The following is a 26,081-nucleotide window of genomic DNA, read 5'->3' on the forward strand; positions in this document are numbered from 1 at the left end:
TGAACAGTGAACCGAAACACTTCAGCCAGCCATATCCTCTTTCTTCTCCAACTCATTCGGTCAAGCATCAAAGGCAGCCATGACAAGGCCATTAAACCTCCTGAAGCAAGCTGAAATCAACTCATTTTTCATGCTAAAAATATGTATTTTTCAGTTCATGGACCAAGCACATGAACCTCTCATGGGGAAGCTTAGGGAAATGTGGCTTGGAGGGGACCAAGGAAAGCCCAGCAGAGTTCCCAGCAAAGGCTCCAAGGTTGACACCTGCCTTGGGGTGAATTAACTTGCCTTTGGGAGCTCTGAATCTAGTAAGCAGCACAACCAAGGTCATTAGCTTAATGCATGCTCTAAACCCAACAACCAAGACCAATCAACATTGATGCTAGGTCAGAATCCCAGCTGATATTGCATCAAAAACAGCAAGAGTCTTCAAATATCAAGCTTACCATTCTAAGCTAACATTCTAAGAAACGAATCCCTAAGGATTTTCTGAAGATTGGGGGAGATTTAGCAAAAGTTATTTACCAATTGCCTCCTAAATCTCAACTATAAATAGAACCCTTTGTTAATGCCTCAAGGGGGGGAAGAAGGAACATACCAAGAAACACACTCATAGAGAAAAACTCTCACAAAAACTTTTCCATATCAGCTTCTCAAAATCCCAACAAAATTCTAAGTCATAAAACTCTCATTCTTAAGCATGGAAAAGGAATTCCCCCACTCCTAGCTTAAAAACACCTCTCATACCTCAAGTTTAAACCATTCAGCTCCTCCCCAGCAATGAGTTTCAGCAGCCCACTATAGACTTTTGCCCACTGCCCACACATGTCTCTCTCTACCCATTATATGTACTACACTCAAGAGCATGCTTTGGCACCATAATGACCTTGCTGCACTAGCTGGGATCTCCCTCTCTCCCTTCATCTCACACTAAGTTTTCCTCATTATTTGCTATCATGGAACCCATAATGTTTAGCTATTCATTTACTATTCATGGTTATGATGTAACTGTTACCATAGAATTTTTCCCTCATATTATTGTATTAGAAGACTCTTTCCTAGAGCTACTGGATGATGACTCTGATGTTTCCTCTTAACTTGTGAAATACTCAAAGTTTACTTTACAGTACTGCTGAGTTGTTTTTGCTGCAGAAATATTTTTACGGCTAGGTCACTTTTTTCTGCAGAAGCACTTTACGGCTGGGTCACTCTTTTCTGCATAAGTACTTTACAGCTGGGTTATTTTCTGCAGATACACTTTACCATTGGGTTATTTTTTGCAGAAACACTCTACCGCTGGACTATTTCTTACAGTAGACTTTTTAACCCCGCTGACGTGTTCGCTGTAGGGATTGTTTAAAGGCCGTTCCTGCAAGTCTCAATCTAGGCCTAAGGCATGAAAACACGGCGAATTGTTTGGATCTTCGCCAATAGCCTTTGGGCCGTGCATCGAGCCCATCGTCGAGTTTTGGTTTAGGGCCCCGACCCAATATAAATCTTATTTGTCGGAAATGAAACTTTTTCGCCCCCAACAATATATATATATATATATATATATATATATATATATCTAAAAACATATAATTTTATATGTACATTTTAATTGAGCTTCATATTTATAAACTTGTTTATGAATACATTATTATATTTGAACCCAACTTGTTTAATAGTTTGAGTTTAAACTTGGGCTTGAACTTGACTTGTTTGCCAAATAAATAAATATAAATAAGCTTGTTCTCAATCGAGCTGAAACTAAACTGTTTATGAACAACTTGGTTCACTTACATTTCTAAATAAAATGAACAATTTTTTCTATTTACGTAACGCTAGAAACTTTCAATTTCAAATTAAAAGAATAAAGGGTAAGTTTGATTTTAATACAAAAAGAACAATAAAGTTGAACTGTAGATTGTTAAATCAGACACTGTCTCCTTAATCAAAATGTTATGTGATGAATCTGCAATAATGTTATCAATAGCTACGGATTACGAAGTTCTAGTGATGGAAAGTTCTGCCTCTGTAACTCTCATTTCAATTTAGAAGGTCATAATTTTTATAGTTTTGCATTCGATTATCTATGATTTAGTTTCTTTACGTACCTTCTTTGGGATTTATAAGTAGGAAAATTGAAGATGATAGTTACAAATAGAAGAGAAAAAATTAGGTGAATAGACCATCTATATAATATTTAAAAGCTTAAACGTAATATTTATTATTACTACGTTCTTATTGAACCACATTAGAATGACATTTCAGTTCATTTTGGTCAACCTTGGCCTATTCAGTCCATTTAGGCTCATTGAGTCCACTTTGATCCATTTAGTCCACTTTGGTTTATTTAGTCTATATTGGTCCACTTCGGTCCATTCGGTCTATTTGATCCACTTTGGTACATTCGGTCCACTTGGTCCATTTAGCTCCATTATTTCTAATTCGGTCTATTTTGGTCCATTTCCGTTCATTTTGATTCACTTCTGTCTAATTTGGTCTGTTCAGTTCAATTTCGTCCATTTTTTTCCATTTAGACTATTTTGGTCTACTTCCGTTTATTAGGTCTATTTTATCCAATTTGGTCCGTTTGGTCCATTTCATACCATTTAGTCTATTGTGATCCACTTCTGTCTATTCGATTCATTCGGTCCAATTCGGTATATTTTGGTCCAATTCGGTATATTTTGGTCCACTTAAAAAAAGACGTCATTGGAATATATCAACACAACTTGTTTATCATAAATAGAAAGTTACAAGAACCTTTATTAAGGATTCTCAAAAAAAAAGCTTGCAAATAAATTTCATAAATATTAAATGATAGGAAATGAACTAATATCTTCCCAAATCTTTCAAAACAATTTTTTTTTTCTCACTTACGTTAGGAAGAAATACTCCAATTATGATACACTTCAACTGACTTGTTTACTACTTATTATAAGAATCATTTACTAGCATTACTTGGACCTTATCTTATTGCAGAAGAATGGGTAATTGATGCTTGTATATCTTCCAGAGCTCGCCCCTTCGTCTCTGGCACCAATTTTGCGACGAATAGAACAATCAAACCACAAATGCTCGAGTATAAGAAAAATGTTCCTGATGTGTAGCATGGCCAAATTAATCATGAATAATTACAAAAGAGAGAGCAGGTAACAGATTATCAAAATTGATAGTGGCTGTAGTTATCCATTCCATCAAAAGTGTAATTACCTGCTTCACTCAATTCCATCATATAATTTAAAGTGTACGGTAATAATCCAAGTACAGGACCATTTCACTGAAGTCACCAGACTTCCACCCGCACCCTTGATGTTTATAGGGAATAGCTGAAATCGATAATTCATCGTTGAATTAAAGCTAATAAAGCTCCTTGTTAGTGCAAAACTCCTGTTAGATATTTGTAAATGGATTCAAAGTTCAATAAGTTTCATACCTCTGCCATTATAACCCATGGTAATCCTGCCATGCCAATTGATGAAGCCACAGTATTTCCCTGCGTGGATTGTTAGCCAGTCAATTTCATATATTGCAACTTGATCTACCACTTCGTAAACGTAAGTCCAGATATAAATAAAAAAATAAATAAAAAATAAAAAAGAACAATAAACATCAGTTTGTTGCTTTTAAGGATCAGAACGGAAAAAATCATAAAAAGTGCGTAGTTTGCCATGTCAATAATTGCGGCAATAGTTGATAAGAAGGCTTTTGAGTCTGAAAAGGCAGGATCACAGGTCATTATTTTTTTTCTCTAGTTCACAATGTGTTTCTTTCATAATCTTAACAAGAGGATTTTTTATTTTATTTTATGATTTATCAACTTTCTTAGCACAACTTCAAAATAATGACCTGTGATCCTGCCTTGATCGGGCGAGGGGTGTATAGCTAGGTATAGAGCTTCATTAAGTCTTGATTAGTTGACAAGTATCAAGAGGTATTTAGGGACGTATTTCAGCAGTTTCTTGAGCGGTTTTCTTTTGTCTTCAACATGGACCTTCAACATACTTTGGACACTAAAAACTTAAGACTCAAAATACATATAAAGGTGGGAGAAATGTAAATATTAAAAATAAATAAATATTAAAAAAATTATAGAAAAATTGGAAAAATAATAATAATAAAAAAAGATGATAACGTGGCCGCTAATATAGCCCATTTCTTATTAAAGTATAACAACAATAAATATTACGCTTTAATTTTTTGAAATATACAAATATAAATAAGAGAAACCATTAGGCCCATATATATATATATATATATATAGGTCCAGACCCATTACTTGTACAGTACTAATGTCATGTATTGCATTCATAATGTGTTCCTATAAATAGAGCTTCCCTTTTACACGCTACTAAATGAAATACAATCTATATATTATTTAAACTCCCATAATTTTTCACATCAGCATATTATTTAAATAAAATTATTTTTATTTAGTCCAAACTTAATAAGAAGTGAAACTCTATCTCTCTAACAAGTCCAACTTAAACTCAAACTCATCATTTTTTAAATAAAATTATTTTTGTTTAGTCCAAACTTAAATAAAACAATTCTACTGCAACTTCTTTAAAAAGTAATTTTCATACATAAATCACCAAACTTTTTTTAGCCATTTTTTACAAGATGAAAAAGTTTGCAATGATTAAAATTATTCTTTTAAATATAACCCATCTTTCTTTCATATTTCTCTATTGTTTAGTCATATATATTTTGTTTTGTTTCAACAATTTCTAAGCAGTGAATCATTTGATTCTTTAATATTTTTTGGTTTTTTAGAAGTTTTAATATTTGAAAATTTCTGACAAATTTTTTGTAAGCCATTGCACGTTCAAGCAATGACTTCTTCATCAAATTGTAACACAAACTGAAGTCATACAAGAGCAAATCATGCAATGGTGTAGTTTCTTAATCAATTTAAGATTTTATAAAATTATTTTAGTCTATCTTACAAATATGTAGGTTTCCGTGCATAGCATAGGCTAGCGACTAGTTATTCTAACAATTGAAACCCCCCAAAGAAAATGTAAATTAAGTAATTGATGTAGGACAGATGGAACTGCTAACTGGACAACTTGATATCAAGAAAGCTGAAGAATGTTTTACCGTCAATTTAGAAAATGAATTTAATTAATTTGCTTATATTTCCTATGTTGACTAAATCTAGGATTGCTACTTACTAATAGGAAAGGGTATTAAGAAATGTACCAGCCTTCAAATCAATACTATCAGTAAAATATTCAGTTATTCAAGGTACTAGGCTTCTAGAGTAGTCACTGATTATAGAGGGAAAGTAGGAAGAGAGAAAACCTTTCCAAATACTATGGCAAGCCAACCTGCAAAGCTGAATAAATATGAGAACCACATTGCCTGCATTACAATTTCAACAAGAAACTGGAAGGAATACCCAAAAAAAAAAAGAAAAAAGAGAGAGAGAGAGATAGTTTTGTAGTTTCAAAAATATCAACAAATTGAAAGGTGACAAAAGAAACATACACCTCTCCGACCAATAAGGTCTGCTATACTTCCACTTACTAATCCACCTATCGCTCCTCCAATTGTCATTATTGACCCGAAAACTGAATACTGCAAAATGCATAAAAAGAAAGAAAAATTAACAGGGTTGAAATGCAACAAAGTGAGTTCTATTCAAGCAAATAAATTTAACATTTCATTCTGCTGAACTTCAACAAAAAGAAAAGCTTCGGCAACAAAGTGAGTTCTATTAATTTTGTTTCTATTACTCATTGTATACAATTTATCAAACCTATTAAATCTAAACAAAATACAATATGAATCTGGGTGAAGAACAAATCCTTGTGGCAACACTATGCATGTTGGTGTAAAATTATTTTGTATTGGTCATATAATGTGTGATTATGTGAAAACTATACATAAATATCTACAATGTTTATGTTTAGAAACATTGATAAGCACATAATGATGTGTGTGTATACATATATAAATTTTTCCTGAAGCTACATGTATACTAATTTTATATTTGGCACATATGTACGTGTTTGACATATATATTTACAACCCCCCAAACTCTATGGTTTTAGTATAAGGGTCATGCTAACAAATGCCCTTAAGGCATTGGTTAACAATCCAATTTAGGAAAGTTTTGACACAATTTTTATGGAAAATGAAAAAAACTGTCAAAACATTAATTGTTTTATTTTCTTTTCCTATAAAAACTTTCTTTAAATGGATTATTAACCAATGCTCTAAAGATATTCATTAACATTTCCCTTAGTATAATATAACTTCCATTGAAACATATGTGTAGACAATGTAGATGCATTATAGTAAGTGGAAGGGAACGAAGCCCTCTGTTTTGGCTAAGATGGTACAATGTGAGGTGGTACTAATAGGACAAGTCACACGTTTAAGTTTTACCTTATCAATAAAAATACCATAAATATCTGGTATAAGAACCTTATGTTTTGCCACAACTCTAATGTGGTAAATTGTGAGTGGTAGAGAAAAAAATAATGAGGCCGTATGAAAGTGATAGAAAGCCAATCATAATTTGCCATATAAAATAGTTATGGAAAAATTTGTGGTAATTGTTATGGTCCTAGAATTATTCTAAAAGTACATGTACAAGGAAAACAAAAGTGATTTTTTATTTATTACAGTATTAACTAAAAAAATGACAACAAAAGTGAATTTTTATTTATTATTAACTAAAAAAAGGACAGAATTAATAATACTTACTACTGCCACAGAAATGCCCAAATCTGCAATGATTCCGGATTCAACAGGCGTGAATATGAGAATATCCTGTCTATAAAGCCAATCACAATGCATTTGTTCAAAGAAAATCAGCCAATACCATGATAAACTGCTAATGCTTCATAGAACATAAACTTTTTTCTATGAAAAAAAAAAAATGTTACTTATTTTTTAAAATTTTCTTCGGGAACCTGTACTAGTTGTCAAATATACTATCATAAAATGTGACATGTGTGCTTGGTATTTATATTAGGAATCTGTAATAGTTGTCAAATATATTATCATACAATGTGACGTGTGTTAGGTATTTGTTTTTAAAAAATTTTCTTTTGGAATCTGTACTAGTTGTCTAATATTTTATAATAAAATGTGACATGCGTGTTTGGCAAAATCTATTTTATAGATTTATTTTTCTTAAAAAATAAATTAGGTAAAATACAAGGTAGTTGAAAAGAGAAAACTTTTTTTTAATTTTAATTTTATATGAAATAGAATTCTACTTTAAACCTAATCCGAGCCCATCCTAAACCTCCACCCCCCCCCCCCCCTCCGAACAAAGGCAAAGGCAAATTGTTACTAGTGCATTAATCATTTGGTATGTGCAGTGAATATAAAGATATTAATATTGTAATAACTAGGCCTCGTAACACGCGCTTCGCACGTGTAATGAGATTTTTTTTTTAATATCATAATTTTTCATTCATTTCAATTTAAGATTTACATGTTTTCTCATTAATATTACACATTTAGAATTTATAAGTGGATAAAACAATTTGAAAATTAACAGAAGAGTAGCCCTATTTTGTAGGCAATGTTTTAGTAAAAGTTAAAGTTGTATTTTTACCGGATTGTCCTTTAGTTTTGTCTCTATTTAAACATAATGGTGTAAGGGCATTTTTGAACAAAAAAAAAAGGATCCCAAACAGAAAAAACCTCTTAAATAATAATAATAATAATAATAATAATAATAATAATAATAATAATAATAATAATAATAAAAAATGCTTGTGGGGGGTGGAAGGGCAAAGGCCGAGGTTCAAGTTTTTAGGAAGAAGTTTCACACACATATACACTTAAATTAAGCTAAAGTAGAAATTTTATCTCTGTATAAATAATAATAATAATAACTAGTCGCTTTGCACGGGAAAGCTACCAATTTTTGTAATTTAAAATAAATAAAAATTAAGATGAACCTCCAAATGATGTGACATTAGAATTGTAATAGCCATCAAATAAAAACAAAATATACATTTTTCTAGATTAAAAAAATGACACAAATAGCTCAGTCATTTGCTCGTGTGACAGTGTTGCACCACTCCCAAATGACACATACACCACAAAATCATTTGGTTGCTTGTTTAGCCAATCAAATAGCAAGGCATTCTTGGACGAGTTACCTGATTGTGTTACTATTGGACCAACTGGGTACACTGGTCTTTTTAATACATAACCAAATAGTTTATCATCTCTCAAAGCTGCAACTGTTTTAGGTTGAATCTCCTCCCAACAGTTTTTTATTTGCACATATTAGGAAAATGTCCCAATACCATGTCTTTTTGCTATGGCTTTTTTTATTTTTCAATTTCATTTATTTAATGTCTTCCACTAAATATTGGTATTCAGTATATTTAAAAAACGTTGAAGTAAAGTTGTATTCTCAAATAACTAAATATAAGAGTTTAATTCCTCTATTTCAATTTAAAACCAAATTGTGCATAAAAGCCAAAAAATTTCCTTTGTTCCAGTACGTCTTTAGTACCAAAATCACAAATCCATTAAAACCAAATTGTGCATAGAAAATCTTAGAGATTGAAAGGCAACTTTAAAGTGTTTTTTGTATCTTCTTCCTTTGTTGCTTTGTAGTAGTCCCTGAATATGCCCTTTTGTTTTCCTTGAGTACAGATGTTGGTGTGAGTTGCACATTGCTTTGAACATCAAGTTTTTGAAATTTTGTACAATCACCATCTTCTTCAGTTGATAAGTTGTTGCTACATTCATTTGAAGTATCATTGATGTAAGTCTGGCAATAGAACAGGTTGAGGAATGTATTACAACATATACATCTTAAATATCATATTTGTAATTTTGCTAAATTAAAGAATACTTACTTCTGTCATTTTATCAAGTTGAATTGCTTTGTCAACTTCTTCAAAAGAGTCAAAAAGTTTCTTGACGGTGTAAAATTCGTATCCATACTTGAGATTATAGTCATTTAGTTGTATTTGGAAAACAAATTTTTTTCCTTTCAGATTCTCTATTTGCACAAGAAGGATGACTTCATCAGGCTCCTAACAAAAGTAACATTTTTAAAATTGGAAACTCAAGTAAATTTTAGTAAATATTAAATACTAATTTTATATTATATATTCTCACCTCTAAAGATTTGTTCAAAAGGTCTTTGGCTGATAGGTTGAGTAATTTTTCTGCTTCTGAATCAAATAAAATGATTGTGGCCATTCCTGCGCTATCTTTAACCTTTAATTGAATTCTATACCTAATAAAAGAAATGACATATATATTGTTAATATCATAGTAGTTGTTGTATTTTAATATAAAAAGTAAACATTTTCATTTTGTGTACCTTGGGATTGGGAAGCATGCCTTTTTGTTACAATTGTCGCACCAGAAAAATTTACCTCTTGACTTTACCTTTTTACGACATACTTTGCAAGAGATAAAGTACTAACCAGAATTATCTATGTCAATGTTGATAATCTTTCCTTGACAGGTAAAGATAGTTTCCCAGAAATTGAATTTAATATTAATCAATTTATAATTTTATAGTTAAATTTTGTAAAAGCATGTCTATAATAATAATAATAATTTATGTGTGTGGGCCTGTCCTACGGGCCTATTATCTGGAAAAATACCCACCCAAAGAGAAGTCATGCGGCCCATGTCCACAAAGTAATAATAAAATAAAATACGTAATGGAGAGCTTTTCCAAAACAAAAAAAAAAGAGAGGTAAAGGAGAAAAAGAAAAGAGAATAAATTCAATTAAGTGGCAAAATTCTGTAAAATTTTTATTGAGAACAGGTGTGGCTGACGCATCACTTGGTGTTGTATCTCCATTGAGCTTGGCTTCTGAACTTGTTGACCATGGTAATAGTCCTTCCTCCATGCCTTCTCTCTCCATTTTGTATGGAAAGACTGCAGGATATGAATAACAAGATGAGAACCAAGTTTTTATTGAGAGAGATGGTTATGTTTGGTGAGACCAAGTTGATGAACTAATGGTAGACTTTTGTTTAAGATATGTCATTATTTGCCAAATAAAATAGGGCCATGGCAATCATTAATTTATATGCTATTGTTTTCTCTTTCAAAATTATTCCCAACTAAAAATAGAAAAGTGACATTGTCGAATCCAATAATACAATTTGGAGCATTATGAAAAGAAATTAAATTCTGTAAAAGTGTGGTGTAAAACCCATATTTTACCTCTCTAATCTTAATATGCCACATCATCTTATTACATGTTTAGAAATAAGCACAACCACACCTAATTAAATATAATACCTAATTACATATATATAAATTCAACCAAATTAGGAGTTTATTGAGATGTTATTAGGTGTGATAAGATGTATTGAATTTTAAGTAAAATACTAATTTGGCAACTCTTACTAGAAAGTGTAAAACATGAGTTTTATCCTTCAACCTTACTAAATTCGGATTTTTCTAAAAACGCCAAAACTAAGCAAGTTTTGGAATAAATAAATTGGTTTGGATTCTAAATCTGATTTTATTTAAACATTGTTTCTTTATTATTATTTTTTTTATTCCTCTCACTTTCGACAGTACCCACCATACTTTATCACAATTACTTTACTAAGTCAAGGATCTTATAACTGAATTGGTTACATGTATAAAGTGTTTGAAGATCTAAGGGAGAAGAATTTGAGCTGCAGAGTTAGAGTTAGCAGCATATTGTAATTAACTCAATAAATTTTTTTTTTTACTAAGGTAGAAAAATAATAAACAAATATTTACGAAATTAATAGTAAATATTATCATTTTTGGTAAGAAAATGAACGTAGATTTTTGGATTTTTTTGGATTTAGTTACTCATATTCACTCCTTATCCTATTTTAATTAATCTGCTACCAATGTTCTTATAACTTTAGTCAATAGAGAAAATATCATCATTTTAATATATATATATATATATATATATATATATATATATATATATATATATATATATATATTTGGGTGCAAATGCTTATAATATGCTCAAGTTTAAAACTTCACTTAGTGACCAGCAATTATGAGTTATTATCAAATTATAACTTTGAGATCAAAATTTGATTGCACCATATAAATATAATAGTGAATCAGTGGATGATATTAAAAGTTAAAAGTTCACTTTTAATCTTAACCATAGGATTAGAAAAAAAAATTAGAAAAATTTAAAATTTTTCTAACCTTTCATCTCACACACTCACAATAATTGTACCATGTAATCATTGCTTGGGATCCAAACTGTAATTTCGATAGTCAGTGTGACGTTGACCTAAATAGCTCTGATGCTTAAGTCAGAACAAGGGAATTATTTATTGTTGATTATGGGTATTCTCTCACTCATGTCTCTTATGGGTGTCCTTCCTTGTATAGAGCTTGATAGCTAGTGTATTAATGGTTGCACAAAAGACCTAGTGATGAAGAACAAGAGCAACTCTCCGAATATAACTTCAACAAGTAAGAAGGCTAGGGTGATGTTAGTGTGGCACCAGCCTAAGCACTTTAATGCCTAAGTTCATGTCTCCTTTTAGAGAGAAGAATAGCTGGTATTGGAAGGTTTTTGTAGCTTGTGCTTGTAGAGATTATCAGGATTTATAAAACTATAGAGAGTAGGATGGCTGATATACCCGGCTTCCATTGGGCTATCAATGGTCATCCATGGACGATCGGAAGGGATTAAGCTAAATAAATCCATCATTTGTGGTTGAAAATAATGAAAGTTTTAAGGATGCAAGAGAGTTGTAAAAGAAACACAAGGGTTTTCTTCTTGAATGATTTTGCCTGGGAGTTTTTTTTTTGGATTAAGATGTTTTAGTGTAGGAGTGATTCGTGTTGATGAATTTTCAGGATTTGAATGGCGATTGTTCTCTAATGTTAATGCTTAGAGGCTTAATTTACGTTTTCTGTGGTTTTAAAAGAGTAAGTTAGTGGATTGATGAGGTGGCAGTATCTTAAATCATTAATTTTAAATAAAAGGTGAGGATTTAAAGAAATCTACTCGGTAAAGTATCCTAAGAAATCTAGAAGACTTGGATCCTAATTTATAGGTCATGTGCTCAGAGAACCATACATTCCTATTTAGAGGTTGTTCTACTGAGCTCCGGCATTGGGTCGTTTGTTCTTCCTTTCATCACTTATCATCTATTCTTGGTATGTGTTATGGGGCATTTTCTTACTTTCAGCCATCCTCCATCCTACTAATAATGGTTCTTAAGTAATCTCCATTATGTCAGTGATATAACAAAGGTTACATTGTATAACAAGAGTTAAATTTGTTAAACGATCTTGTTTTAAGGGATTGAAGAGAAGCAATTCGGTCTTTTCATGTGGTGCCATGTATGCAGAGGTCATGTGAGTCACACATGACATGTTTTTCCATCCAAGTTAAGAATGACAATCGTTTATTCTAAAAGTTCAAGGTGGTAAATGTAGATGGAGGTATAGTTTAGGATAATAAGTAGTAACGTATAATTTTCCCAAAAACTTTAAGTGACTAGTTGTTATCGTACTTACTAACATAGAGAGTGTATTCATTCATTTGTTGGTATAAACCAATATTTGTAAATCATGTTTGATCATTGATTTTTGAACTTGAAATTAGTTTATTCATGTCTATTTTTTTTTTTTAATTGAGAGAGAGAGGGGAAAAAAAACCCTCTTTTTGCTTCCAATTTCAGTTTGAATGTTTATGAAATTACGTAAATAGATTTTAAGAGTGTTATGCTGCGGTGTGACTCCAAGAACCCACATTATTTTTTCAGGTTAGTGATATGCTAAACATTGTCCTTTGATATTCTTTAGGTGGTTTTAGATGTTATATTTTAAGAGTAATGATGACAGCTTAAGCACAATTTCTTTTTTTTTTGAGAGATGCTTAAGCACAAATTGGTTGAGCAATATTGAGAATGCCTCAAAAATTGATTCAATAATAAATGTCATCATATGCTTGAGTATATCTAGGATACCTTAGTCTAAATGGGGACTCTGTTTTGCCTCAAAGTCGTCACGCTATCATTGTACTGTGGAATTTGATATGCTGACAGTGACAGGACAACAGTAGTCTTTTGCTCACTGTTTGGTTCCCGTAAAAATCAATAAAGACCTCAAGTTAGAGAAGATGATATCTTGAATCAAGCACAAAAAAACAAATTGTACATAAATTTCTAAATACTGAATGATGGATATATGATCGCTCACATCAAAATTTTAAACTGATATGATATCATCCAAATGTTTCTAACCACAATTTTTTTTACACTTAGGTGAAATGCGTAGTTATTAGACTCATTTACTTGTATTACTTGCACCTCAAGCAGAAAATTGGGTAATTGATGCCTGAATTTCTTTTAGAGCTCGCCCCTTGGTCTCTGGTACCAGCTTTGCGATGAATAGAACAGTCAAACCACAAATGCTAGAGAATATAAAAAATGTCCCTGATGCATCATGGCCAAAACATTCATGTGTAATTAAAAATAGAGAAGGAAAAGGTTTAAAATTGAAAGTGTATAATAATCATTCCATTACAACCTTGATAGTGTAGAAACAGTTACCTGCTGTACTCCATTCCATCATAAAATTGAAAGTGAATGTAACAATCCAAGAAGAGGACCATTTCATTGTGGTCACAAGGCTTCCAGCCGTACCCTTGATATTTACAGGGAATATCTGAAATGGAAAGTAATCCTCGAATGGAAGCTAAAAAAGCTGCTTGTTTGAGCGAAATTCTCCTCAATAAATTTGCAAAAGGCTTTAGAGCTCAATAAGTAATATACCTCTGACATTATAACCCATGGTAATCCAGCCATGCCTATTGAGTAAGCCACAGTATAAACCTGCAAGGATATTAGCCAGTCAATGACATGCTTTTCAAATTTATCTAAAACTATATAAAACTCAGTCAAGAATTCAAGAAAAAGAACAGTAACCACCCCTTGGTTTCTTTTAAGGATTTGAAAGGAAAAGAAACATAAGAAAGTGCTTAGCTAGCTGATGGGACTGACGAAATCAACTACAGACGAGTTCAATACGACAGACGAGACGGTTCTCTGAGACGAGCCTAAGCAAGTGCCCACGTCACCGACGAGGGTATCAGGATCATTCAATGCCTCCAGTAATGCCCCGGACAGTTACAAAATCAGCTGCATAGACCGTTGAGGGCATATTAAAGCCCCATTACTTAGCAAGAAGCGTTACCAAGAAAAGCATTAACATCACAATATCAATCACAACGGCTAGAATCCAGAGCAACATAGATAAAGTCCTCACATTGCCAACACAAGGTACGGACACAATTATGAGATATACCTAATCATTCTTACGCTCTATTATTATAAACTCCCTTGTACTGACTTTGGCATCGGAGGCGTTGTGGCAGGCATCACACCGGTGACCATTTTAGGGAATTGTTACTTCCACTATGACGCAAGCGAACATCTGGCTCCATCTGGACAAATTCACTACAACTTATGAACTTGTGCTTCATTAGTTTGGCGCCGTCTGTGGGGAACGACATTCTCGTATCCAGATTCGAGTACGTAGTTTCCAATCAACTGTTATATTCAGATGGAGTCCAACAAAGATTCTGCAGCCTTAGCTATGCAAATCCAGGCTCTTGCTGCTACCGTCGAGGAGCTCACCAGACAGAATCAGGAAATAAGGCCAAAACTTCAATAGGAGGAGGATCGGTCCAGGACCAATCTCGAGGATGTGGGAGATAGCCACAGAAGGAGCGACCGCTGAGGGCCCACGACTTCGAATGAATCAAACTCGGATCCCCTCCAAGAAATGAGGAAGGAGATGGACGAGTTGAGAAATGCCATCAGAGGGAAAACGGACCAAAGTTTGGACAGAATGGTCAGGACGACAGATTTGCCCTTCACTTCGGCAGTCTTGGAGTGCCCCGTACCATCAAAGTTCAGATTACCTCAGATTGAACCGTTTGATGGTTTGAAAGATCCTCTGGATCACCTCAACACCTTCACGACGACTCTGGGCCTCCAACAGCCCCCCGACGAGATCCTGTGCCGATCCTTCCCCACCACTCTCAAAGGAGCCGCAAGGGAGTGGTTCACAAAACTGCCAACGTCGTCTATTGATAGTTTCGAACAGTTGGGCAGCACCTTTTTGCGCCACTTTGTCGGCGGACAACGCCCGAAGAGACTAGTAGACCACTTGCTCACAATCAAGCAAGGGAAAAAAGAGACCTTGAGGTCGTACGTGAAACGCTTCACCCGGGAAACACTGGAGGTGGACAAAGCTAACGACCTTTAAAGCTGACAACCTTTAATGCTGGGTTAAAATCCAAAGAGTTCGTGGTCTCACTCGCGAAGAATCCTCCCAAGACGATGGCGGAGATGCTCCTTAAAGCGTAGAAGTACATGAATGCTGAGGACGCGCTAGCCGCCATTAAAGATGTGGAGAAAACAAAAGAGAAGGGAAAGAGGGAGGACGACCGTAAAGGAAGAAAAAGGGAGCATCCAAATCGTCGGCCTACTAACGGGAACAAAAGGAAAGACGAAAGAACTCACGAACGGTAAAATTTACTCCTTTAGTAATGCCTGTTGATAAGATTTTAACGCAGATAAAGGATGAGCACCACCTTAAGTGGCCAAGGCCATTACATTCATCCCCCAACGTGCGTGACAAGAACAAATACTGCCGGTTCCACAAGGATCATGGCCACTACACAGAGGATTGCCGGGACCTAAAAGAGCAAATAGAAGAGTTGATACAAAAAGGAAAATTGCAGAAGTATGTGAAGAAGGGAGAGCCCAGCAGGTTTAAAGACGGCAATAAGAGCCAGCACGAATCCTCGTCCAAGAATGAGGATCGTCCGTTCCAGCCACCACAGGATGTGATTAGGGAGATAAAGACGATCGCAGGGGGGACATTCGCGGGAGGATCATTCAAATCCCTTAAGAAAGCATGTTAGAGGCAGGTAAATAGCGTCCACATGATACCCCCGTTCAAGCAGAGACAGACGAACCAAGACATGTCTTTCAACAAGGAGGATGCTAGGGGAGTGAAGCAGCCTCACAATGACCCATTGGTCATAATGCTCACAATTGAAGGGTTCAATACCAAAAGGGTCCTCATAGACAATAGTAGCTCCGCAGGCATCATCTACTTACCAACCTTCCAACAGCTGAAGCTAAATCCTGGAAGATTGCGCCCATTTGACTCCTCCTTCATTAGCTTCAATGGGGACAGGGTATACCCTAAGGGCATAGTGAGATTGATAGTCACAGTAGGGACCTACCCGAGGCAGTTGACTCGTCAATTGGACTTTTGGTGGTTTGACTGCCCCTCCTCTTACAATGTGATCATTGGAAGGCCTACGCTTAACCGGTGGAAGGCAGCTACGTCCACCTATTGCCTAAAAGTGAAATTCCCAACTGAGGACGGTGTTGGTGAGGTGAAAGGAGATTAGGTCTTAGCTAGGGAATGCTAACAGGCCATGCTGGCTGCAAAGGAGAACCATACATGGACGATCGAGGAGAAAGAAGAAGATAAAATGGAAGCCTTGGAAACAGTAGAACTGGTTGAAGGAGAAGTGGCTAAGACGACAAAGATATGAACGACCTTAAGCCCTGAAATAAGGACAAAACTCATTCAATTCCTTAGGGAAAACGCAGACGTCTTCGCGTGGAGTCACGAGGACATGCTCGGTATTTCCTCTAAAGTCGTCCAGCATAAACTGAATGTGGATTCTGAGAAAAAGCCCGTCCAACAAAGACGACGAGTTTTCGCCCCTGAACGAAACCAAGCGATCACTGACGAGGTTAACAAGCTATTGTTAGTAGGCTTTATTTGGGAGGTTTACTATCCTAAATGGCTGGCCAACGTCGTACTGGTGAAGAAAGCAAATGGGAAATAAAAAATGTGTGTGGATTTCACGGACCTAAACAAAGCTTGCCCAAATGACAGTTTCCCACAGTTGGTGGACTCTACGGCCGGACATAAATTACTGACGTTCATGGGTGCTTTTTCAGGATACAACCAGATAAAAATGGCTAAGGAAGATCAAGAAAAAACTGCTTTCATCACGAGCCAAGGATTCTATTGCTATAAGGTGATGCCTTTCGGGCTGAAGAATGCAAGAGCAACCTACCAGAGGTTAGTGAATAAGATGTTTAAAGAACAGATTGGCAGGAATATGGAAGTAAATGTGGATGATATGCTCATTAAGAGTAGAGAAGAGCTTGCCCATCTGGACGACTTGAAAGAGACATTTGCCACCCTCGGAGAATATCAGATGAAGTTGAATCCTAGTAAATGTGTTTTTGGGGTGGCTTTGGGAAAGTTCTTGGGACTCATGGTGTTCCAAAGGGGGATAGAAGCAAACCCGGAGAAAGTGCAAGCAATACTCAACATGACATCACCGAAGACCGACAAAGAAGTCCAAAAACTCACAGGGAGGATTGCGGCACTCAATAGATTCATCTCTAAAGCAACGAATAAATGCTTACCCTTCTTCAAGACATTGAAGCAAGCTTTCATCTGGACTGACGAATGCGAGGCAGCATTTCAGGAATTCAAACGTTACCTGAGCAATCCACCCCTCTTGAGTCCATCTAAGGAGGGAGAAAATCTATATTTATACCTGGTAGCATCAGCCACGGCCGTGAGCACAACCCTGATTCGAGAAGAGGACAAGAAACAACTCCCAGTTTACTACGTCAATCAAGCTTTCCAAGGAGCAGAAGCCAGATATCCCAAGATTGAAAAGATTGCATTTGCATTAATAATAGCTTCGCGCAAGCTACGACCGTACTTTGAAGCAAACCCCATCCTGGTGATGACGAACCAACCCATCAAGAAATCCATGAACAAGCTTGAGGCAGCAGGGAGAATGGTCTAGTGGGCAATTGAACTCAGCCAATTCGACATCGAGTATCACCCCAGAACAGCCATCAAGGCATAAGCTCTGGCAGACTTCATTGCTGAGTTCACCTTTCCAGAAGATGACAACCCTAACGACGAGACAGGACAATGGACGATCCAGACCGATGGTTCATCAGCTCAGAAGAAGGGGGGAGTAGGGGTCATCATAGTCACCCTTGGCGGAGAAAAGCTCAGGAACGGAGTTCAACTGAAGTTTCCAGCCACCAATAATGAGGTAGAGTACGAAGAAATACTAACGGGGCTGAGACTCGGGAAGGCACTCGGAGCTAAAAACTTGCTTATCCAGAGCGATTCGAAATTAGTAATAGGGAAAATCAAAGAAGAGTATGAAGCGAAGGAGGAAAGAATGCAGAAATATCTCAAGCTGACGAAACATCTAGCCCGGGAGTTTGATAAGTTGGAATTCGTACAGATCCCAAGAGGCTAGAACATGGCAGCAAACAAGATCACAAAAATGGCCTCGTCAGAGAAAAGGTCAACGAGCGTGGAGGTAGACATGGACATTCAAAAACGCTCCAGCATCGAAGAAGTCCCAACATTTGCAATCCTTAACATAAACAGCTGGATGACAGCGATCGTGTCTTTTCTCCAAGACAGGCACCTCCCTTAGGATGCCAAGGAGGCCAAGAAGATCAAGAAGAGAGCAGTCAGATTTACGATCCTAAATGACACCTTATACAAGAGAGGTTTCTCCATGCCTTACTAGAAGTGTGTCAACGAAGAAGAAGCCAAATACATCTTGGAAGAAATCCACGAAGGAGTTTGTGGGGACCATGCTAGCCCTAGATCCCTGGTAAGCAAGGTCATTCAAACAGGTTATTTCTGGCGAACTATGCAGGTGGAAGCAGTAGAACTCGTCAAGAAATGTGACAAGTGTTAGAGGTTCGGGAATGTCCAGCGACTTCCAGCAGAGAGACTGATGACGATATCATCCCTGTGGCCATTCGCACAATGGGGAGTCGACATCGTCGGCCCACTGCCCTTAGGTAAAGGTTAGGTAAGATTCCTACTAGTTGCTATTGATTATTTCACGAAGTGGGTCAAAGCAGAGGCGATAGCAACCATCACTGAAGCACGAATCCGGAGCTTCGTGTGGAAGAATATAATTTGCAGGTTCGGGATTCCAAGGACGATCATATCAGATAATGGGCGGCAGTTCAACAGCCAAGGCTTCAGGGATTTCTGCTCGGGTCTAGGCATCAAGAACCAGTTCTCATCTCCAGGGCATCCACAGGCAAATGGACAGATGGAGGTGACGAATCGAACACTACTCAAGATTATTAAAGCCAAGCTGGACGACGCGAAGGGTGCCTGGCCAGAAGAATTGCCCAATGTCTTGTGGGCCTACAGAACCACGGCAAGAACCCCAATAGGAAAAACCCCTTTTAGGCTTACTTATGGCACTGAAGCAGTAATCTCGGTCGAGGTAGGAGTGGCCAGCATCAGGCGAGAGGTATTCCACGAAGAAAACAACGATGACCAGCTACGAATCAACCTAGATTACCTGGACGAAGTAAGAGACAAAGCTTCCAACAGGATGACGAAGTACCATCAGAAGATGGCCGAATACTTCAACAAAAGGGTACAACTCAGACGACTTGATATAGGCGACCTCGTCCTGCGCAAGGTCACTACGGCGACTAGAGACTCTGCCCAAGGAAAGCTCAGCCCCACATGGGAAGGACCCTATCGAGTCGTCCACTACTCCAGGCAAGGCAGTTATCACCTGGAAACCCTAGACGGACAGAGGCTCCCACGACCATGGAACATTGAGCACTTGAAGAAGTACCACCAACAGATGTAACAAATAAATGCATTCATTCCTGAAATTAATAAAAGAATCATTCAACTAATGTCTTCGTGTAAACAGGTGTGGTCAGCTGTAAGTCACAAAAACCAAAGATGGCTAAGTAATAAGATTCCGCCTAGACGGATGTAAAATACTGACGAAACCAAAAGACAATCTCAAAAATGGCTGAGTAATAAGATTCCGCCTAAACGGATGTAAATTACTGACAAAGCAAAGAGATTGACAAGATCCTTGAAAAAGTGTAAGTCACAATAGAAAGACAACAAGCGTGAGGAGAAAAACCCTCGAGAGCAAGTTAATCGCGAGGAAAAGGAAAAGTCACAGCTAAAAATTTCACTAAAGCACCGACGGATGTAAAATACCACAAGCATAACATAAGTGTGCAATCACAAATGCAAGTAAGTACGCAGCTATAAAAGCCCAAAAACAACGGGCAATTACCATTATTTTTACATCTAAAGGCCCATAAACACTAGGCTAAAAATATTGTTCTCGAGACAGATTAAAAGAAACCTGTTCTGAAATTTGAGCCCAAAACATAACGGGCACCCAGTTAAAAAAAAAAGGGGGAGAAGAAAATTTTCATAGTATTAGGTTCAGGCGTTAGTAGCAACATCGTCACCGGTAGGGGCGTCACTGGCAGGGGCATTCACAGGGGCATCAGTCTCGGTGGTCAAAGACTGGGCAGCCTCGTCAGCAGCCATCTCCCTATCTACCTCTTCCAAGTCCAGTTTTTTCAAGTCTACTCCAGAGGGGTGCTTGATGAAGTATCTTCTCAAAAGTTCAAACCCCTTGAAGTACCAACTGAAGAGCACAGTGTTGTACTCCTTAGCTTGCTGGAAGCCTTCGATGGCCTTAGCAGCAATGACTTTGATCTTCTCCCTGGTAACCACAAGTTGCTCATCCTTCTCCAAGACCAATTGTCGTTCAGCCTTGAGGTCGTCACTTAGTTTCTTGGCCTTTTCCTTGGCAAGGTTAACTTCTCCCATAGAAGCTATCAAATCTTTCTTCAACTCCAAGTTCTTTGCCTCTAAGGCCTTTACCCATGACAACGCAGACTCGACCTTAGCCTCCTAAGCAAGATACTTCGAGGAAAGATGAATGCTCTCCCCCAACACCTAAAAAACACACAAGGGAATCGAACCTCAGAACAACGTAAAAAAAAATAATAATAATAATAAATAAATAAAAGAACATAGAAGGGATAAACTTGCACAAGCGCGTTACCTGGACAAGCTTGTGGAGGTGACGACCCACCAGCTCATTTGGGGACAAACCCGAGAATGCCTTCAAATCTTTTGCAGTCACGACCCCATAAGCCCGGTTCACCGCCAGTCTCTCATTGTCCCAAATAGTAGACGAGCGAGAATCAACCTTCTCCTTCTCCCTGTCAAATATGTGCGGCCTTTTAGAAGCGGGGGTAGGGATCTCTTCAATCAAGGTGGTAGGAGAGGCCATCCTCATCGTCTCGATACCAGAAACAATGGGAGTGACGGAAGCAGTTGGAGTGACGGAGGAACCCTTCCCTGTGATGTGTATCGCCTTCTTCCCGATGTTGGAAAACGGCTCGTCCTTCTTGGACCTCATCTTCTCATACATATCTGTGTTGAGCTTGGTCATCATTTCTGTAAAAAGAAAACACTTGATAAAAAAAAATCCAAGTATATATAAGGGGGGTCAATATTGACGAGCTCAATACTTACTCTTTTTTCCTTCAATGTCGATGCTGCGTAGGACGTAGGGGGACGAGTTAGGACCAAGGTTATAGAAGGCAAGGGTCCACGGATCTACCAGATCGTCCCATCTTTCGACCGTCTAGGCGTACTCAATCGCTTTCTTAACACGATTCTTATGCCTGCTCTTGAGCTTAAGCCGTCTCTTAACTGCGCAAAACAAGAAACAAAGAAGTTGGTGACGATAACAGCAGATACAACAAAATTAAAAACGTCGGGAAGAAATACTAACGCACCTAAAGTCAGGGTCCCCCATCGACGGAGCAACCTCGGGATATCACCCCAATCCGCGCTGGAGGGAGTCTCAAAATCATCCCTAGACACAGAGAAAAATCTTGATTTCCAATACATGAAGGATGAAGGTAAACCCCTAACAATCCTTGTTCTCCTCTCCCAGGGTACTAACTCATAATATCTGTACTCTCTAGACTCTTTCAAACGATATAGATAGATGAGTTCGCCTACCTTAATCATGTCCCCGTTAGCGGCCAACCATATTTCCATACAATTGACCACTATCCTCCATGAATTGGGCATAAGTTGCCCGGGAGCAATACCAAAGTAATCTAAAAGCTCCATCATGAACGGATGGACGGGAAGCCTAAGTCAACAAGTGAAAGCGGCCTCATAGAAGCACATCTCATCAGGGAAAAAGTGGCAAGCCCTATCCTCGTCATTGGGCCGACGAACACAAACCCACTCCGGAAATTGAAACCTATCTTTGAACCTACCCATGGTGTCAGCATCCAGCCCACACACCTCCATGAGGGCGGGAAAAGCCTTAACCTCTCGAAGGGTCGAAACGGCAGTATCTCCCTCCACCGGGTCACCACTAAATGATAACCCAGTCTCGAGTTCACTGGACCTAACCTCAGACATCGTTCCCTGCTCTCTCACCAAACCCTCAAACCAATCAATTGATTGACGAAGCAAAGGTAACAACTCAGCCAAGGCAACACCCACACTGTTACCCTCAAAAACAAAATTCTCAAGGTTTGGGAAAACGCCTAAAGACCCCCCTAAGCGTGCGAAAAGGAAGGAAACTGAGGGGCAAGCTATCCTAACCTCAAAGTTACTAATCATGGACACCCAGAAAAAACACAGAAGAAAGAGGTAAATGCTAAAATCCCAAAAACCAGAAAACAAAAGCAAAAAAAAAAAAAAAAAAAAATCAGATGTTTACTACCACCAAAGAAAGAAAACGAGAAAAGGGGAGAAAAACATACCTCAAAAAGAAGAAGATAAGAAGCCCAACACCAACACACACCGGCTCGGAAAGGAGTTGCAGAGAAAAGTTGAAGAAGAAAACACTCAGAGAAATGATTGAAAGTTTGGGGAAAACGAAAAGTAAAGTAAGAAGAGGAGAAGTTTAAAAATCAAGGCAAAAAACTAAAAATCAGCGGGAAACCCAAGAGTCATACAAGGGGAACATTAACCCCACCAACCAGAACGTGCCATGTGGCCATGACCAGTATGGCGCCGCCACTACGCATTTAATACGGCACGAAATCCCAAGAGTCGCCTGCAGTCCAAAAAACCTTTCATTTTCTATGGTCGTCATGACATGTCAGACAACCACAAAATCTGAGGGCAGCTGATGGGACTGACGAAATCAACTACAAACGAGTTCAATACGACAAACGAGACTGTTCTCTGAGACAAGTCTAAGCAAGTGTTCACGTCACCGACGAGGGCATCAGGATCATTCAATGCTGCGTAATGCTTCGGTCAGTTACAAAACTAGCTGCACAGACCGTTAAGGGCATATTAAAGCCCCATTACTTAGCAGGAAGCGTTACCAAGAAAAGCATTAACATCACAATATCAATCACAACGGCTAGAATCCAGAGCAACATATATAAAGCCCTCACATTGCCAACACAAGGTACGGACACAATTACGAGATATACCTAATCATTCTTACGTTCTATTATTATAAACTCCCTTGTACTGACTTTGGCATCGGAGGCGTTGTGGCAGGCACCACACCGGTGACCATTTTAGGGAATTGTTACTTCCACTACGACGCAAACGAACATCCGGCTCCATCTGGACAAATTCACTACAACTGACGAACTTGTGCTTCATCACTTGCTATGTTAGTATTTGCAGCAATAGGTGTACTAAAGATTAATGTAGAGCAAGCAACCTGTAAGCCAATTCCATCCAAAATAAGCTCAGAACCTAGAATACCATAAGCTCTTAAAATGTCCCACTTCTTCAATAAGGAACTTCCCTTCCATAGCAAAAGAGAAAATTCCACACCATGGAAAAACCTTTCCTTCAACACGAGGGAAGCCTAGTAACAAAACCAAATCCAAATAGAAATTTGAGACAATTTTTGACATCAACATAGAAATATTTAGTTCTTTTCTTGAGAGGAGGAACATCTATTGGTTTTTTGTACTACCAAGTGCCTATTATAACCAACATTGTAGTGAGCTCCCTCCAAGCTAACCTCAGAACTTCAGGTGTTAAAAACCCTTCGACTCCCCACATATCCGGACAGTCTAATTGGTTATTGAAGCATGAATGAGAGAATGTGAGAAATTAAATTTAGAAATCTCTACTCCCATTACTGGAGAAGTAGGAGAAAAACTTTTTTTTTTTTTGGATATATATTGTTTACTAGGATTCCGATTAGCACCAAAATGGGAGTGAGTTCCTTCAACAGATAGAGGTCCTTCTCATCACAAAAGAGTTAAAACAATAATCATTCATATATGTGGAAAACAGAACCACCAACAAAGAAGCTATGAATTTGGTTTTGATTGAAACCTGAAAGCAGAATGTCACTCCTATTAGCAAGCAACTAAAGCACATTCTAACAACAGAGACCTGCAAGGATTGGTAAAATTTACTTCCTTGGAGGTGTTGAACTAATTGATAGACTTAAAGCTGAATCTTTTTCATCCTCACCATAAGAAGTGGTCGTCTTCCTAATCTATCTGTCGAGTACACTGATAGCAGAAGCTGGAATCTGCAAAAGCATTTTTACATGTTTGGGATATGTATTTAGTAGAATTCTGCAGTTCCTCACAGTTGTAGTGAGAGAAGTACCTGGATAATAGCCATCGAAATAGTCCCAATTCTACTTGAAAAACCTTCAGCAAACAAGAGTTCATAATCATCATTTCTTCTTTGTATTATCAGCAGTACACAAATCAGTCTCTACAGCCATTAACTTACCAGCTTCTAAGAATATTGAGCTTGAATAATAACCAATTGCGTTACACCCTCCAAATTGTTGAAGTAGTAATAACCCAACTCCAACCTAAGACAATATGATTAGAAAAAATAAAAAGATTGGACAAGCTGAGAAAAGTAAAGGTGCCACATCAAGAGAGACTTACAATGAGTGAACGAACATATCTCCTCTGGAACAAGTCCAGAATTCTAGTTTCTGCGTTCTTTTGAAAGGATTCTGTATAATCCTGTAAGTAAAATAACAAAAGGAATAGAGAAAGAAAAATGTTCTGAATGAAAATTTCTCAACACAAAAATCTCTGTACAGTGTATATATATATATATATATGACTGTGCCTTTTCAAAGTTTTAGCTTATAACATATTTTGCAAATTTTCATGTTTTTTGCATCACCCTTGATTGTGTCTTGAATCAAGGCCTATCAATTATCCTTGATTCAAGCCTAATCAAGGGCCTCATAGGTCAACTGTACTGTATGTATGTGTGTGTATATATATATATATATGTATATATATGGGAATTTGCCAAGCCAAAAGTGGTTAAAAATAAATTTTTTTTTTTTAAACCACAACACTTGTCTTCACTTTTATTCTTTGAAGCCAAATGGAGCATATCAGGGTCCTATTGAAACCAATTTACATTAAAAGAGTTCCAACTCCCAACAAAATATTTGACAGAATGTTTAATTAATATTAAATTTTCATAAAGTTATATGGCCAATCCCAGATAAATTTGAAAAGATGCAAAAAGTAGGACATTGGAAATCATTGTTGTAAGATTTTAGGGTGATTATTTTTTGAAGTTGCATTCATTTGTTATTGTCAAATGTAGATCAAGGACCATATCAGTGAGACAATTATTCCTACATTTTTCTCTACTGGTTGTCAACAACTAATAAAGTTCAGTATTTGACACAGAATGCTTGGTGGCTGGATCTTGGAAGACTTTCATTAGGTTTTAGCATTGGGATTCTTTCCTATGTGGTAAGTTTTGAAAGTTTGGCATTTTGTGATTGATTTACTTATTTAAAAGACAAAAAGTAATGATTAATTCTTATAACGAAACAGGTACCAGTATACATTGCAAAAATAACACCTAAGAATCTTAGGGGACAATTTACATCAGCTACTCAGGTATAGTCAGATCATTATGCCTTTAAATTGAATGGCCAATTCATTGTCATATCCTTATCTTTTGTTATGTGTGCAGTTGATTTTATGTTCCAGCCTTTCACTAATGTTTTTCATTGGAAATGCTGTAAACTGGCGCACTTTGGCTTTAATTGGTATTAATCTTTCTCGGCATAAATTTACCATACAATAACTTCGTAAAAGATTAGTTCTATTCTAATGGAATTTGTTATTGTCAGGTGCCACTCCATCTCTGTTACCACTTGTGGGATTATTCTTTGTTCCAGAGTCTCCTAGATGGCTGGTGAGAAACATTATGCTTCTTTGAT

General features: G+C 37.0%; 1 protein-coding gene across 1 annotated transcript; it reads right to left on the minus strand.

Moving 5' to 3' along the window:
* Positions 1-2,956: 2,956 nt before the first annotated feature.
* On the minus strand, positions 2,957-26,003 carry LOC142628511 (sugar transporter ERD6-like 5). The gene is made up of 8 exons (XM_075802593.1): positions 25,941-26,003; positions 24,769-24,849; positions 24,605-24,689; positions 24,476-24,519; positions 24,045-24,098; positions 13,741-13,800; positions 13,519-13,633; positions 2,957-3,087 (listed from the first exon to the last, which is right to left on the minus strand). The coding sequence occupies exons 1-8, from the start codon at positions 26,001-26,003 to the stop codon at positions 2,957-2,959; spliced, it is 633 nt and encodes a 210-aa protein (XP_075658708.1).
* Between the last annotated feature and the right edge of the window lie 78 nt (positions 26,004-26,081).

This window comes from Castanea sativa, chromosome 3, assembly GCF_040712315.1.
Source record: "Castanea sativa cultivar Marrone di Chiusa Pesio chromosome 3, ASM4071231v1".
Taxonomy (NCBI): domain Eukaryota; kingdom Viridiplantae; phylum Streptophyta; class Magnoliopsida; order Fagales; family Fagaceae; genus Castanea; species Castanea sativa.

What these genes read in the sequence shown, in the direction of transcription:
- LOC142628511 (XM_075802593.1), bottom strand. Translation starts at nt 26,003, where the DNA reads ATGGAGTGGCACCTGACAATAACAAATTCCATTAGAATAGAACTAATC. An exon ending in TAATCTTTTACGAAGTTATT is followed by an intron (nt 24,850 to 25,940) that starts GTATGGTAAATT and finishes TTTTACTTACAG; the next exon opens with GATTATACAGAATCCTTTCA. An exon ending in TTTCGATGGCTATTATCCAG is followed by an intron (nt 24,099 to 24,475) that starts GTACTTCTCTCA and finishes TGTGATGAGAAG; the next exon opens with GACCTCTATCTGTTGAAGGA.